A 13,555-nucleotide genomic window follows, 5' to 3' on the forward strand; every position below is an offset into this window, starting at 1 on the left:
GTGTCCTACAGCCCAACTCTCAATATTTGATAGGCAGCAGGTAGCCTAGCGGTTAGAGCGTTGGGCCAGTAACCAAAAGGTCGCTAGTTTGAATCCCTAAGCCGACACAGTGAAAAATATGTTGATGTGCCCTTGAGCCAGACACTTAAACACCCTAATTGCTCCAGGGTCGCCGCTGATAATGGCTGGCCGTGACCCCACTCTCTGAGGGTGTCTCAGTGGGAGTTGGGGTATATCGAAAAACACATTTCCAATTTACACATCTATAGTACACAAATATAAACACCCACCAAATGATTATTTAATAGAATGGACTTTCTACTCTCCACACACTGACCGAGTGCATCATGGCCACAGACTCAACAGGGAACAGTCCTTTAGCCGTCTCCCCAGAGAGCATCACACAGTCGGCTCCATCCAACACTGCGTTAGCTACGTCACTGCCCTCCGCACGCGTAGGCCTGGGGTGGGCTACCATGCTCTCCAACATCTACCACACACACACACACACACACACACACACACACACACACACACCGTTACCGCCGTTACACACATCAGCACACAAGGGATGTGGTTGGGCAACATGAGAGAAGACACTGAGAATAGAATGGGTAGATTGATGGGGAGGGATGGTTATTGATATTCGTGAGACTCCACACAGAGTCTAGCCATATGAGTCAATATGAAGGAGACAGAGAGAACATGAGACCGAGGAGTGTTTGTGTCCGTGTCTATGTGTGTGTGTCTGTGAGAGACAGTATCTATGGTATCATCATTATATTTTGTGTCCTGTTGCTAATATCCTATGTAACACATCCCGACTGCGTGTGTATGTTGTTTGGCCCTGTCCCGCTCTTCATGCCCTGAAGTGTGTGTGTGTGTGTGTGTGTGTGTGTGTGTGTGTGTGTGTGTGTGTGTGTGTGTGTGTGTGTGTGTGTGTGTGTGTGTGTGTGTGTGTGTGTGTGTGTGTGTGTGTGTGTGTGTGTGTGTGTGTGTGTGTGTGTGTGTGTGTGTGTGTGTGTATTTTGGCCTTTTATAGAAAAACCTGCTATTATGCTGTCACTGAGTCAAGAGCTGTACCATACAACACACTCTACATGGCTCCAGGAGTGTGTGAGTATGTGTATGTGTGTGTGTCCTCTGACCTGTGTGGCACAGATAACAGGCTTGCCAGCGGAGTTGCAGCGTCCGATCATCATCTTCTGAGCGATGAAGACTTTCTCTGCAGGGATCTCTATGCCCAGGTCGCCCCTGGCAACCATCACCCCATCACTCTCCGCCAGGATCTCCAAGAAACTGAGAGAGAGAGGGAGGGAGAGAGAGAGGGAGAGGAAGGGAGGGAGAGAGAGAGAGGGGGAAGGAGAAAGAGAGAGGGGAGGGTAGGAGGAGGAAGGAGAGAAGTAGACATGACCTGTGACGACATATTCATATACAAACAGCCATATGGGTGATGTATCATAGATATATAATATCCAGATCCTTTAGTTCTGACACATCCTCATCCATCACTCTGCTGTCAGCTGTCAGTGTGATTATAGATCTGTAACATCCAGACGTGGTTATCAGTGATGTGGTTATCCATCACTTCACTGTCAGTGGGAATGTGTCTGTTATGATAGCAGAGATACAATATAATGTTCTATTTAATTCCGTGGTTACGATACTGCAGAGTGGTTTTATATGTATTTATTAAGGATCTCCAGTAGTTCCTGTCAAGGCAGCAGCTACTCTACCTGGGGTCCAAACAAGATGAAGGCAATTACTTCACCATTTAAAATAAAACAGTACACCCTACAACACATTATTACACCACTACTCTACCACTACATACACTACCTTACCAAAAGTATGTGGACACCTGCTTGACAAACATCTCATTCCAAAATCATGGCCATTAATATGGAGTTGGTCCCGCCTTTGATGCCATAACTGTCTCCACTCTTCTGGGAAGGCTTTCCACCAAATGTTGTAACATTGCTGCGGGGACTTGTTTCCATTTAGCCACAAAAGCATTAGTGAGGTCGGGCACTGATGTTGGGCGATTAGGTCTGGCTCGCAATCGCCGTTCCAATTCATCCCAAAGGTGTTCAATGGGGTTGAGGTCAGGGCTCTGTGCAGGCCAGTCAAGTTCTTCCACATCGATCTTGACAAACCATTTCTGTATGGACCTCGCTTTGTGCACAGAGGCATTGTCATGCTGAAACAGGGAAGGGCCTTCCCCAAAATGTTGCCACAAAGTTGGAAGCACAGAATCGTCTAGAATGTCATAGTATGCTGTAGCATTACGATTTCCCTTCACTGGAACTAAGGGGCCTAGCCTGAACCATGAAAAACAGCTCCAGACCATTATTCCTCCTCCACCAAACTTTACAGTTGGCACTATGCATTCTGGCAAGTAGCGTTCTCATGGCAGCCGCCAAACCCAGATTCATCCGTCAGACTGCCAGATAATGAAGCGTGATTCATCACTCCAGAGAACGCGTTTCCACTTCTCCAGAGTCCAATGGCAGCGAGCTTTACACCACTCCAGCTGACGCTTGGCATGGCGCATGGTGATCTTAGGCTTGTGTGCTGCTGCTTGGCCATAGAAATCCATTTCATTAAGGTCCCGACGAACAGTTCTTGTGCTGACGTTGCATCCAGAGGCAGTTTGGAACTTGGTAGTGAGCGTTGTAACTGAGGACAGACGATGTTTATGCGCTACGCACTTCAGCACTCGGCGGTCCCGTTCTGTGAGCTTGTGTGGCCTACCACTTCACGGTTAAACCGTTGTTGCTCCTAGACGCTTCCACTTCACAATAACAGCACTTACAGTTGACCGGGGCAGCTCTAGTTGGGCAGAAATTTTACAAACTGCCTTATTGGAAAGGTGGTATCCTATGACGGTGCCACATTGAAATTCACTGAGCTCTTCAGTATGGCAATCCTACTGCCAATGTTTGTCTATGGAGATTGCATGGCTGTGTGCTCAATTTTATACACCACCCGCTCTCTTAAACAGAGAATTAGTGAACATAAAAGTTCAATCAGGAGAAACGTCAGGGAGTATCCAGTCGCTGTACATTTCAATGACATGAAGCATGACATTTCCACCTTTAGATTTTGTGGCATAGAGAAAGTTAAGATATCAGACAGGGGAGGTGATATTAATAATACTCTGAGTAAAAGAGAATGTTTTTGGATTTTCACCCTCCAGACATTGTTTCCAAAAGGACTTAATGATGAAATGCCTTTGTATGTTATGCTGTGAATTGGAACATGAAATGTGTGTCTCTTGTAGATTATTCTGACGTTTTTCATATGATGTACCCAATGACTAATGAACTTGCTATGTCCTCATTGAGATTATACAGAAGTGTTCAATACGCCTTATTTATACACTTTTGTAAGATTTATGAAATGCACATTGTTATATTTGGTAGCACTTATTTATTTTCCTTTGCTTCCAACCCCCTTCGATGTGTAGAACGGATGTGGGTGGAGCCAGGTCTACATAAGGGTGCAACTTTCAAAAAATCCCAAAAGCTCTGACGAAGGCCGTGTGGCCGATACGTAAGCTTATTAAATATCGGTGATACTATCAAGAGCAGTGTGCGGTTTCCTTTTCCTTCATCTTGTTCAATTGATGCCATGCACCTGCAAATAAGATTGCTCAGATGTGCGAGTGCCTTTTTATTTGTATACATCAGTCAGCAACAGGTGTGACTGAAATAGTCGAATCCACTCAGTTGAAGGGGTGTCCACATACTTTTGTATATACACTACCAGTCAAAAGTTTGGACACACCTACTCATTCAAGGGTTTTTCTTTATTTTTACTATTTTCTACATTGTAGAATAATAGTGAAGACATCAAAACTATGAAATAACACATATGGAATCATGTAGTAACCAAAAAGTGTAAAACAAATCAAAATAGATTTTAGATTTTACAAAGTAGCCACCCTTTGCCTTGATGACAGCTTTGCACACTCATGGTATTCTCTCAACCAGCTTCAGGAAGTAGTCACCTGGAATGCATTGGGTGAGGTTGGGTGATTGTGGAGGCCAGGTCATCTGATGCAGGGCTCCATCAATCTCCTTAATTGTCAAATAGCCCTTACACAGCCTGGAGGTGAGTTGGGTCATTGTCCTGTTGAAAAACAAATGATTGTCCCACTAAGCGAAAACCAGATGGGATGGCGTATCGCTGCGGAATGCTGTGGTAGCCATGCTGGTTAAGCGTGCCTCGAATTCTAAATAAATTACTGACAGTGTCACTAGCAAAGCACCCCCACACCATCACACATCCTCCTCCATGCTTCATGGTGGAAACCACACATGCGGAGATAAAACGTTCACCTACTCTGTGTCTCACAAAGACATGGCGGTTGGAAACAAACATTTCCACCAGTCTAATGTCCATTGCTCGTGTCTCTTGGTCCAAGCAAGTCTCTTTGTGGTGTCCTTTAGTAGTGTCCTTTAGTCCTTTTCTTTGCAGCAATTCGACCATGAAGGCCTGATTCATTCAGTCTCCCTGAACAGTTGATGTTGAGATGTGTCTATTACTTGAACTCTGTGCAGCATTTATTTGGGCTGCAATTTCTGAGGCTGGTAACTCTAATGAACTTATCCTCTGCAGCAGAGGTAACTCTGGGTCTTTCTTTCCTGTTGCAGTCCTCATGAGAGCCAGTTTCATCATAGCACTTGATGGTTTTTACGACTGCACTTGAAGAATCTTTCAAAGTTCTTGAAATTTTCTGGATTGACTGACCTCCATGTCTTAAAGTAATGGTGGACTGTTGTTTCTCTTTGCTTATTTGAGCTGTTCTTGCCATAATATGGACTTGGTCTTTTACCAAATAGGGCTATCTTCTGTATACCAGCCCTACCGTGTCACAACACAACTGATTGGCTCAAACGCAATAAGGAAAGAAATTCCACAAATGTACTTTTAAAACTTCTTATGGCTTGGGGCCGCTATTTTCACGTACGGATGAAAAGTGTGCCCAAAGTAAACTGCCTGCTACTCAGGCCCAGAAGCTTGCATATGCATATCATTGGTATATTTGGATAGAAAACACTCTAAAGTTTATAAAACTGTTTGAATAAAGTCTGTGAGTATAACAGAACTGATTTGGCAGGCGAAACCCCGAGCACAATCCATCCAGGGAATTTTCTTTTTGAGGTCAATCGGTTTTCCATTGATATCTATGGCAAGGCCGTTTTAATAGAAATATCCTTGCAGTTCCTATAGCTTCCACTAGATGTCAACAGTCTTTAGAAATTGGTTGAGGTTTTTCTTTAGAGAAATGAAGAAGTAGCCCTGTTATTTTCCTGTGTCACTCCAGGTGCACTCTAATGATTTGGTGCGCGCTACCTAGAACATGCTTTCTTTGTTTTCGTCCGGTATTAAACGCTGTTTATCCCTATATAGTCTTAAATTGATCGATTATTTACGTTAAAAAGTACTTAAAGTTGTATTACGAAAGTTTTTTGAAATGTTTGGACAAAGATTACAGGTAACTTATGAGAGATTTTGTAGTCATGTAGCGTGAGTTGGAACCTGTGTTTTTCTGGATCAAACGCGCCAAATAAATTGACATTTTGGATCTATAATGACGGAATTAATCGAACAAAAGGACTATTTGTGATGTTTATGGGACATATTGGAGTGCCAACAGAAGAAGCTCGTCAAAGGTAAGGCATGAATTATATCTTTATTTCTGAGTTTTGTGTCGCGGTTGGCGGGTTGAATTATGATTGTCTGTCTTTGTTTGATGGGGTGCTGTCCTCAGATAATAGCACGGTTTGCTTTCGCCGTAAAGCATTTTTGAAATCTGACACTGCGGCTGGATTCACAACAAGTGTAGCTTTAATTTGGTTTATTGCATGTGTGATTTCATGAAAGTTGAATTTTTATAGTAATTTTATTTGAATTTGGCGCTATGCCATTTCACCGGAAGTTGTCAAATCGTTCCCGCTAAAGGGATTTGATCCATAACAAGTTGTTAACAAGGCACAGCTATTAATTGAAATGCATTCTAGGTGACTACCTCCTGAAGCTGGTTGAGAGAATGCCAAGAGTGTGCAAAGCTGTCATCAAGGTAAAAAATGGCTACTTTGAAGATTCTAAAATCTATTTTGATTTGTTTAACACTTCTTTGGTTACTACATGATTCCATATGTGTTATTTCATAGTTGTCACACCCTGATCTGTTTCACCTGTCTTTGTGCTTGTCTCCACCCCCCTCCAGGTGTCGCCCATCTTCTCCATTATCCCCAGTGTACTTATACCTGTGTTCTCTGTTTGTCTGTTGCCAGTTCGCCTTGATCATAGTTTTTGATGTCTTCACTATTATTCAACAATGTAGAAAATAGTAAAAATAAAGAAAAGCCCTGGAATGAGTAGGTGTCCAAACGTTTGACTGGTACTGTATACTGTAGTGTATCTGTAATACAAAATGTATAATACCACAATAAAACAATATTACAACATTACAATGTATGTGTGTGTAGAGTGCGTGTGTTAGCGTGTCTGTGCGTATGCGTTTGTGAGTGCCTGTGTGTGTGTCTCTTCACAGGCCGCGTTGTTCCATAAGGTATCTGATTTTACTGCTTGCTTGAGTTATTTGATGTGGAATAGTTCCATGTAGCCATGGCTCTATGTAGTACTATGCATTTCCCAAATAATATATAAATAAATAATATTCACAAATAACTCTAAATTAAGCATATAGGAGGATCAGTTTCTTTGTTAACCGTTCAACACAGAATAGCCACAATAGTTTGTGGAAATATCCATTCTATTTTATTGAGCTATGTTCAATTGTATTCTTCATAATGCCAAGGGATTCTAAGCAAATCTTGTCTGCTAAATGAACTAGTGTAACCCACAGCCATATGGCATAGCCAGATCAGGGCCTAACATTAGGACAACTCAAGAGTATGCTATTCTGTTCTTCTTAAATAGACTACATTTTCTTTACATCATGATTCTTTAGACCTGCCTAAAATAAATAATGGATTTATTGTGAAGGTGTAGGCTATATTAAATAGATTTATTCAACTTTTTAAAATGTAGATGTTCCAAAGGTCTGCATCAGTGGCTTGTAGGCTGTGTGTGGACGCCAGGACATGCAAAACGTGTTTATGTTAATTATCAGTACAATGGATGCTAAACATGTTTATATCAATTAAAGGTCAATTACAGTGAGGCTGGCAGGTATTTGCTTGACAATCACCAGCTGACAACATTTCATGACCACCAGAGCCCTAGGTATGCCCGACACCTGGATAATGTTGGAGAGTCTTCCATTAAAGAACAGCCTCTGTGGTCTGTTAGACAGGTAACTCTAATCCACAGTATAGCAGGGGGTGTAAAGCCATAACTGTCACGACTTCCGCCAAAGTCGGTTCCTCTCCTTGTTCGGGCGGCGGTCGACGTCACCGGTTTTCTAGCCATCGCAGATCCACCTTTCATTTTTCCCTTTGTGTTGTCTTGTTTTCCTACACACCTGGTTTCAATTCTCTCAGTATTAGACGGGTATATAACCCTCTGTTCCCCCCCATGTCTGTTTGTGGAATTGTTTGTTGTTTCGTGTATGTGCACGCTAGACTGGTTTGCGCTGGGTTATGTCAACCCATATTGTGTTTAGTGTTCTTAGTGCCGTGTGTTTTGTTTGCCGAAATAAAATGCTCCTTTGGCTACCCAACTTCTGCTCTCCTGCACCTGACTCCCTTACAGCCAGTTACACATACCTAACAATAACACAGATGTTTTTCCAGCAGAACATTATGATCAATAATGTTAAAAGCTGCACTGAAGACTAACCAAACAGCTCCCACAATCTTTTTAGTATTAATTTCTCTCAGCCAATCATTAGTTATTTGTGTAAGTGCTGTGCATGTTTAATGCCCTTCCCTATAAGCATGCTGAGTCAGTTGATCATTTGTTTACTGTAACATAGTATCTGGTGAACAACAACAACAACCATTTTTAGATCTGCTATACTGAAGACTTCCTCTATTCTAGCTGGTAGAGCATTCAACTTGGGGTGGCAGGTAGCCTAGTGGTTAGAGCGTTGGACTTATACCCAAAAGGTTGCAAGATCGAATCCCTGAGCTGAAAAGGTTAACCCACTGTTCCTAGGCCGTCATTGTAAATAAGAATTTGTTCTTAACTGACTTGCCTAGTTAAATAAAGGGGGGGAAAATGCAGGAGTACGGTTGTCTTGTCTTACTGTAGATTATAGAATCTTATTGTTAGAGAACGGTCATCCACACAAATACTGGGTGAGTCATGTGAGTCCACCCAGAACGAGTCATGTGGTTCCAAGGGCAACGGCAGGTATTGACAGCAGAGTATCCATCTACCGAGGCTGAAGATACGCGCTGTTCATGTGTAAATCTGAGACTGTAAAGCTACTCATTCAATGAAAGTTATTCTATTCATGTTGTTGACTGTGTGTGTCTCTTCCTCTCTCTCTTCTCCTCCACACACACTCACTCACTTATGTACTCCCTGGCGATTCTCCACCTTGCTGACCACCTTGATGCCCTTTCCGAAGGGCCCCAGGGCCCGTCGGACCTCCCTGACATCCTGGCCACAGCGGATGAAGCTGGCGAACACCATGTCCACCCCCTGGGCCACGCCGAACCTCAGGTCCCCCTCATCACGTTCACTCACAGCGGGCATGTCCACCAGGTCACACCCTGGCAGGTTGACCCCCTTGCGGCTGCCCAGAACACCGCCACTCTCTACCAGTGCCTCCACCCAGTCTGGACCTGGAGAGAGGAGAGAGGGAGAGAAGGAAGGGAGGTCATGAGAACAGATCATGAGATAGAAGTAGAGAATGTATATTTGTTTATAGTTGTTTATGGCTTGTCTATCTCCAGGACTGTGTAGTATGATCATGTACAGTGGTTCTTCCTTTAAAAGTTACGGCATACTGCACCACAGCTTGCGGGGTGCCACAGAATTCTATGGCACATTATAAGTGTCAGCCATTGTTGCCAGAATGACGCAATTTACCACAATCTGCCACCATCTACCACAAACGGTCGCGACAAACTCAAAACTTTTAAAGGAAGAACCACTGCATGTGTAACCAACACTGTATCTCCAGTAATGTGTTTAGATGCAGTATGTTTGTGTGTGTGTGTGTGAGAGAATGTGTGTGTGTGTGTTAAATGATGTGTTACCCGTCTCCAGGACTTTTAGTCCGATGAGTCCGTCGTCGATGTAGATCCTTCCTCCTTTCTCCAGGACCTGAGGCAGACTGGGGTAGTCCACCCAGATGACGTTCCCATCCGTACTGTCCCTGTCCCCCTCCCCTGTCACCACACGCACACTGGCCCCACGCTCCAGCTCCACCTCCTGCTCTGCAGTCTACACACAGAGAAACACAGAATAACACACACACATCTTAACTTCAGTCATTTACAGACTCTCTTTTCCAGAGCTACTCACAGTTAGTGCATTCATCTTAAGATAGTTAGGTGAGACAACTACGCATCACAGTCATATAGTAGGTAAAACTTTTCCTCAATAAAGTAGCTATCAGCAAAGTCTGTGTTACTAAGAAATGGCATGAAGACACACACACACACACAGGCTAGACATTGCCTTCTCTTCCTCACACATAGAACACATAGAATGTAGCAGACCATAAACTAGGTTATCATCATTTCTAAAGTCTATTGAACTTTCCATTGGCAGGACTGGTGCTATAACAAACAGATCAGTTCCCAACAGAGGAGGCTGGTGGGAGGAGCTATAGGAGGACGGGCTCATTGTAATGGCTGCAACGGAATAAATGGAGCGCAGTCAAACATGTCCATATGCTTGATGTGTTTGATACTGTTCCATTTATTCCATTCCAGCCATTACAATGGGTCCGTCCTATAGCTCCTCCCACCAGCCTCCTCTGGTGCCCAAACACTTGTCCTGTTCTGATGCTGAGAAAGCATCTTTCTCACTACTGTTGATACTGTTGCACAATCTGTGTCTGTGTCCAGGATAGGACACCCCCAAAACAACCAGCATGGTCAGTCAACACTGGTCACACTCTCCTGGTCTGTTGACCCTCACCCTAAACTGGACTACTGACCAGTCGGGATGTAGGGAATGTAAGCCCATTGGATAGAATGTTAAGTAGTGATGAAATGCTGGCTTACCCCTCGAACCAGGCCTGTGCGTATTTCAGGGCCTTTGGTATCCAAGGCGATGGCTACTGGCCTGTAATATAAAGGGTCAGTGGTTATGGTCTCGACCGCCTCCCGGATGTTCTTGATTGTCTCACCATGGAACTGAAGGAGGGAGACAGGGAGAGAGAGAAAAAGAGAAAATCTGTTACTAAACTGATATGATTGACAGTTGTGTCAGATCAGTGATTACTTGCGAGACAGGTTATGACAGAGACAAACAAACCTCATGAGAGCCATGAGAGAAGTTGAGTCGAGCGATGTTCATTCCTGCCTTCACCATCTCCTGCAGTTTGGGGATGGAGCGAGACGCAGGCCCTGAGAGAGAGAACGAGACAACAGAGACCATGGGTTGTCCAGCAGTTCATTGGTCAATCAATCCACTTTGATACATCATCAATAGTGCAGTCAGTGGGATGCCAATCACCAATACCCAGCCTGCCAGCCAACACCACACCAACCTAGATCTACTGAGCTCCAACCCCTAGCCCATACAGTTCTACCCTAGGTCAACTCTGCCTACCTATACTGTCTCTACATTTAGCAGGCACTCTAATCCAGACAGACACATAGTAGTGAGTACATTGATTCTCATACTTTTTTGTTCATGTTCCCCGTGGGAATCTAAACCACAACCCTGGCATTGCAAACACCACGCTCTACCAACTGAGCCACACGGGTCTACCTACACACGCTACACAAAACAAAAGGTTATTTAACTAACCAAAGGTGCAGCTGATTGGTTATTTAACTTACTGATGGTGCAGATGTGGTTATTTAACTCACTGATTGTCACGCCCTGACAGTAGAGAGCTTTTTATGTCTCTATGTTGGTTTGGTCAGGGTGTGATTTGGGTGGGAATTCTATGTTCCTTTTTCTATGATTTGTATTTCTGTGTGTTTTGGCCGGGTGTGGTTCTCAATCAGAGGCAGCTGTCTATCGTTGTCTTTGATTGAGAACCATACTTAGGTTGCCTTTTCCCACCTGTCTGTGTGGGTAGTTGTCTATGTGTAGTTGCATGTCAGCACTAGTTGTTTATAGCTTCACATTCGTTTTGTTAGTTTGTTTAAGTGTTCTTCGTTTAATAAAGAAGATTGTATTCCAATCACGCTGCTCCTTGGTCTCATCGTTACGACGAACGTGACACTGATGGTGTAGCTGATTGGTTATTTAACTCACTGATGGTGCAGCTGATTGGTTATTTAACTTACTGATGGTGCAGCGGATTGGTTATTTAACTTACCGAGGGTGCAGCTGATTGGTTATTTAACTTACCGATGGTGCAGCGGATTGGTTATTTAACTCACCGATGGTGCAGCGGATTGGTTATTTAACTTACCGAGGGTGCAGCTGATTGGTTATTTAACTTACCGATGGTGTAGCTGATTGGTTATTTAACTTACCGAGGGTGCAGCTGATTGGTTATTTAACTTACCGATGGTGCAGCTGATTGGTTATTTAACTTACTGATGGTGCAGCGGATTGGTTATTTAACTTACCGATGGTGCAGCTGATTGGTTATTTAACTTACCGATGGTGCAGCTGATTGGTTATTTAACTTACTGATGGTGCAGCGGATTGGTTATTTAACTTACCGAGGGTGCAGCTGATTGGTTATTTAACTTACCGATGGTGCAGCGGATTGGTTATTTAACTCACCGATGGTGCAGCGGATTGGTTATTTAACTTACCGATGGTGCAGCGGATTGGTTATTTAACTTACCGATGGTGTAGCTGATTGGTTATTTAACTTACAGATGGTGCAGCGGATTGGTTATTTAACTCACCGATGGTGCAGCTGATTGGTTATTTAACTTACCGATGGTGTAACTGATTGGTTATTTAACTTACCGATGGTGTAGCTGATTGGTTATTTAACTCACCGATGGTGCAGCTGATTGGTTATTTAACTCACCGATGGTGCAGCTGATTGGTTATTTAACTTACCGATGGTGCAGCTGATTGGTTATTTAACTCACCGATGGTGCAGCTGATTGGTTATTTAACTTACCGATGGTGCAGCGGATTGGTTATTTAACTTACCGATGGTGTAGCTGATTGGTTATTTAACTTACCGATGGTGCAGCGGATTGGTTATTTAACTTACCGATGTTGTAGCTGATTGGTTATTTAACTCACCGATGGTGCAGCGGATTGGTTATTTAACTTACCGATGGTGTAGCGGATTGGTTATTTAACTTACCGATGGTGCAGCGGATTGGTTATTTAACTCACCGATGGTGCAGCTGATTGGTTATTTAACTTACCGATGGTGCAGCGGATTGGTTATTTAACTCACCGATGGTGCAGCGGATTGGTTATTTAACTCACCGATGGTGCAGCTGATTGGTTATTTAACTTACCGATGGTGCAGCGGATTGGTTATTTAACTCACCGATGGTGCAGCGGATTGGTTATTTAACTCACCGATGGTGCAGCTGATTGGTTATTTAACTTACCGATGGTGCAGCGGATTGGTTATTTAACTTACCGATGTTGTAGCTGATTGGTTATTTAACTTACCGATGGTGTAGCTGATTGGTTACTTACTTTACCGATGGTGTAGCTGATTGGATATTTAATTTACCGATGGTGGAGCTGATTGGTTATTTAACTTACCGATGGTGTAGCTGATTGGTTATTTAACTTACCGATGGTGCAGCTGATTGGTTATTTAACTTACCGATGTTGTAGCTGATTGGTTATTTAACTTACCGATGGTGCAGCGGATTGGTTATTTAACTTACCGATGTTGTAGCTGATTGGTTATTTAACTTACCGATGTTGTAGCTGATTGGTTATTTAACTTACCGATGGTGCAGCTGATTGGTTATTTAACTTACCGATGGTGTAGCTGATTGGTTATTTGACCCACCGATGGCGTAGATAAGGGGTGTCAAACTCATTACACGGAGGGCCTAGTTTCTGCAGGTTTTTGTTTTTTCCTTTCAATTAATACCTAGACAACCAGATGAGGGGAGTTCCTTGCTAATTAGTGACCTTCATTCATCCATCAAGTAGAAGGGTAGAGCGAAAGCTCGCAGACACTCAGCCCTCCGTGGAATGATACGTGGTGCAGATGATTAGTTATTTAACTCACCGATGGTGCAGATGATGCTTGTGTTGCGGGCTGTGATTGGCTCCTGGTCGATGTCCAGCAGACACAGGTGTTCCAGGAAGGTGTCGGCCATGCTGGCGTCCAGCTGCTGCTTCTGGATGAAGGAGTCTGGGAGGGGCATGACGTCAGAGTAACGTCTGATACGAGCTAAGAGAGAGAGAGAGAAATGTCTGTTATTTTTAACATTTTTGTGAGCGTAATGTTTACTGTTAATTTCTGATGGTTTATTTCCGTATTTGTTTTTTGTCT

General features: G+C 43.5%; 1 protein-coding gene across 1 annotated transcript in view; it reads right to left on the reverse strand.

The window, feature by feature from the left end:
* Nucleotides 1-13,555, reverse strand: part of LOC129841913 (pyruvate kinase PKM-like) — a 31,249-nt gene that overhangs the window by 14,930 nt on the left and 2,764 nt on the right. Inside the window, exons 2-8 of the mRNA XM_055910276.1 lie at nt 13,289-13,453; nt 10,414-10,505; nt 10,161-10,292; nt 9,186-9,372; nt 8,495-8,768; nt 1,149-1,299; nt 338-490 (exon numbers count right to left, since the gene is read on the reverse strand). Of these exons, the coding sequence (XP_055766251.1) occupies nt 338-490; nt 1,149-1,299; nt 8,495-8,768; nt 9,186-9,372; nt 10,161-10,292; nt 10,414-10,505; nt 13,289-13,453 (1,154 nt within the window). The remainder of the gene's footprint in view (nt 1-337; nt 491-1,148; nt 1,300-8,494; nt 8,769-9,185; nt 9,373-10,160; nt 10,293-10,413; nt 10,506-13,288; nt 13,454-13,555) is intronic.

This window comes from Salvelinus fontinalis, unplaced genomic scaffold, assembly GCF_029448725.1.
Source record: "Salvelinus fontinalis isolate EN_2023a unplaced genomic scaffold, ASM2944872v1 scaffold_0002, whole genome shotgun sequence".
NCBI classification, from domain to species: domain Eukaryota; kingdom Metazoa; phylum Chordata; class Actinopteri; order Salmoniformes; family Salmonidae; genus Salvelinus; species Salvelinus fontinalis.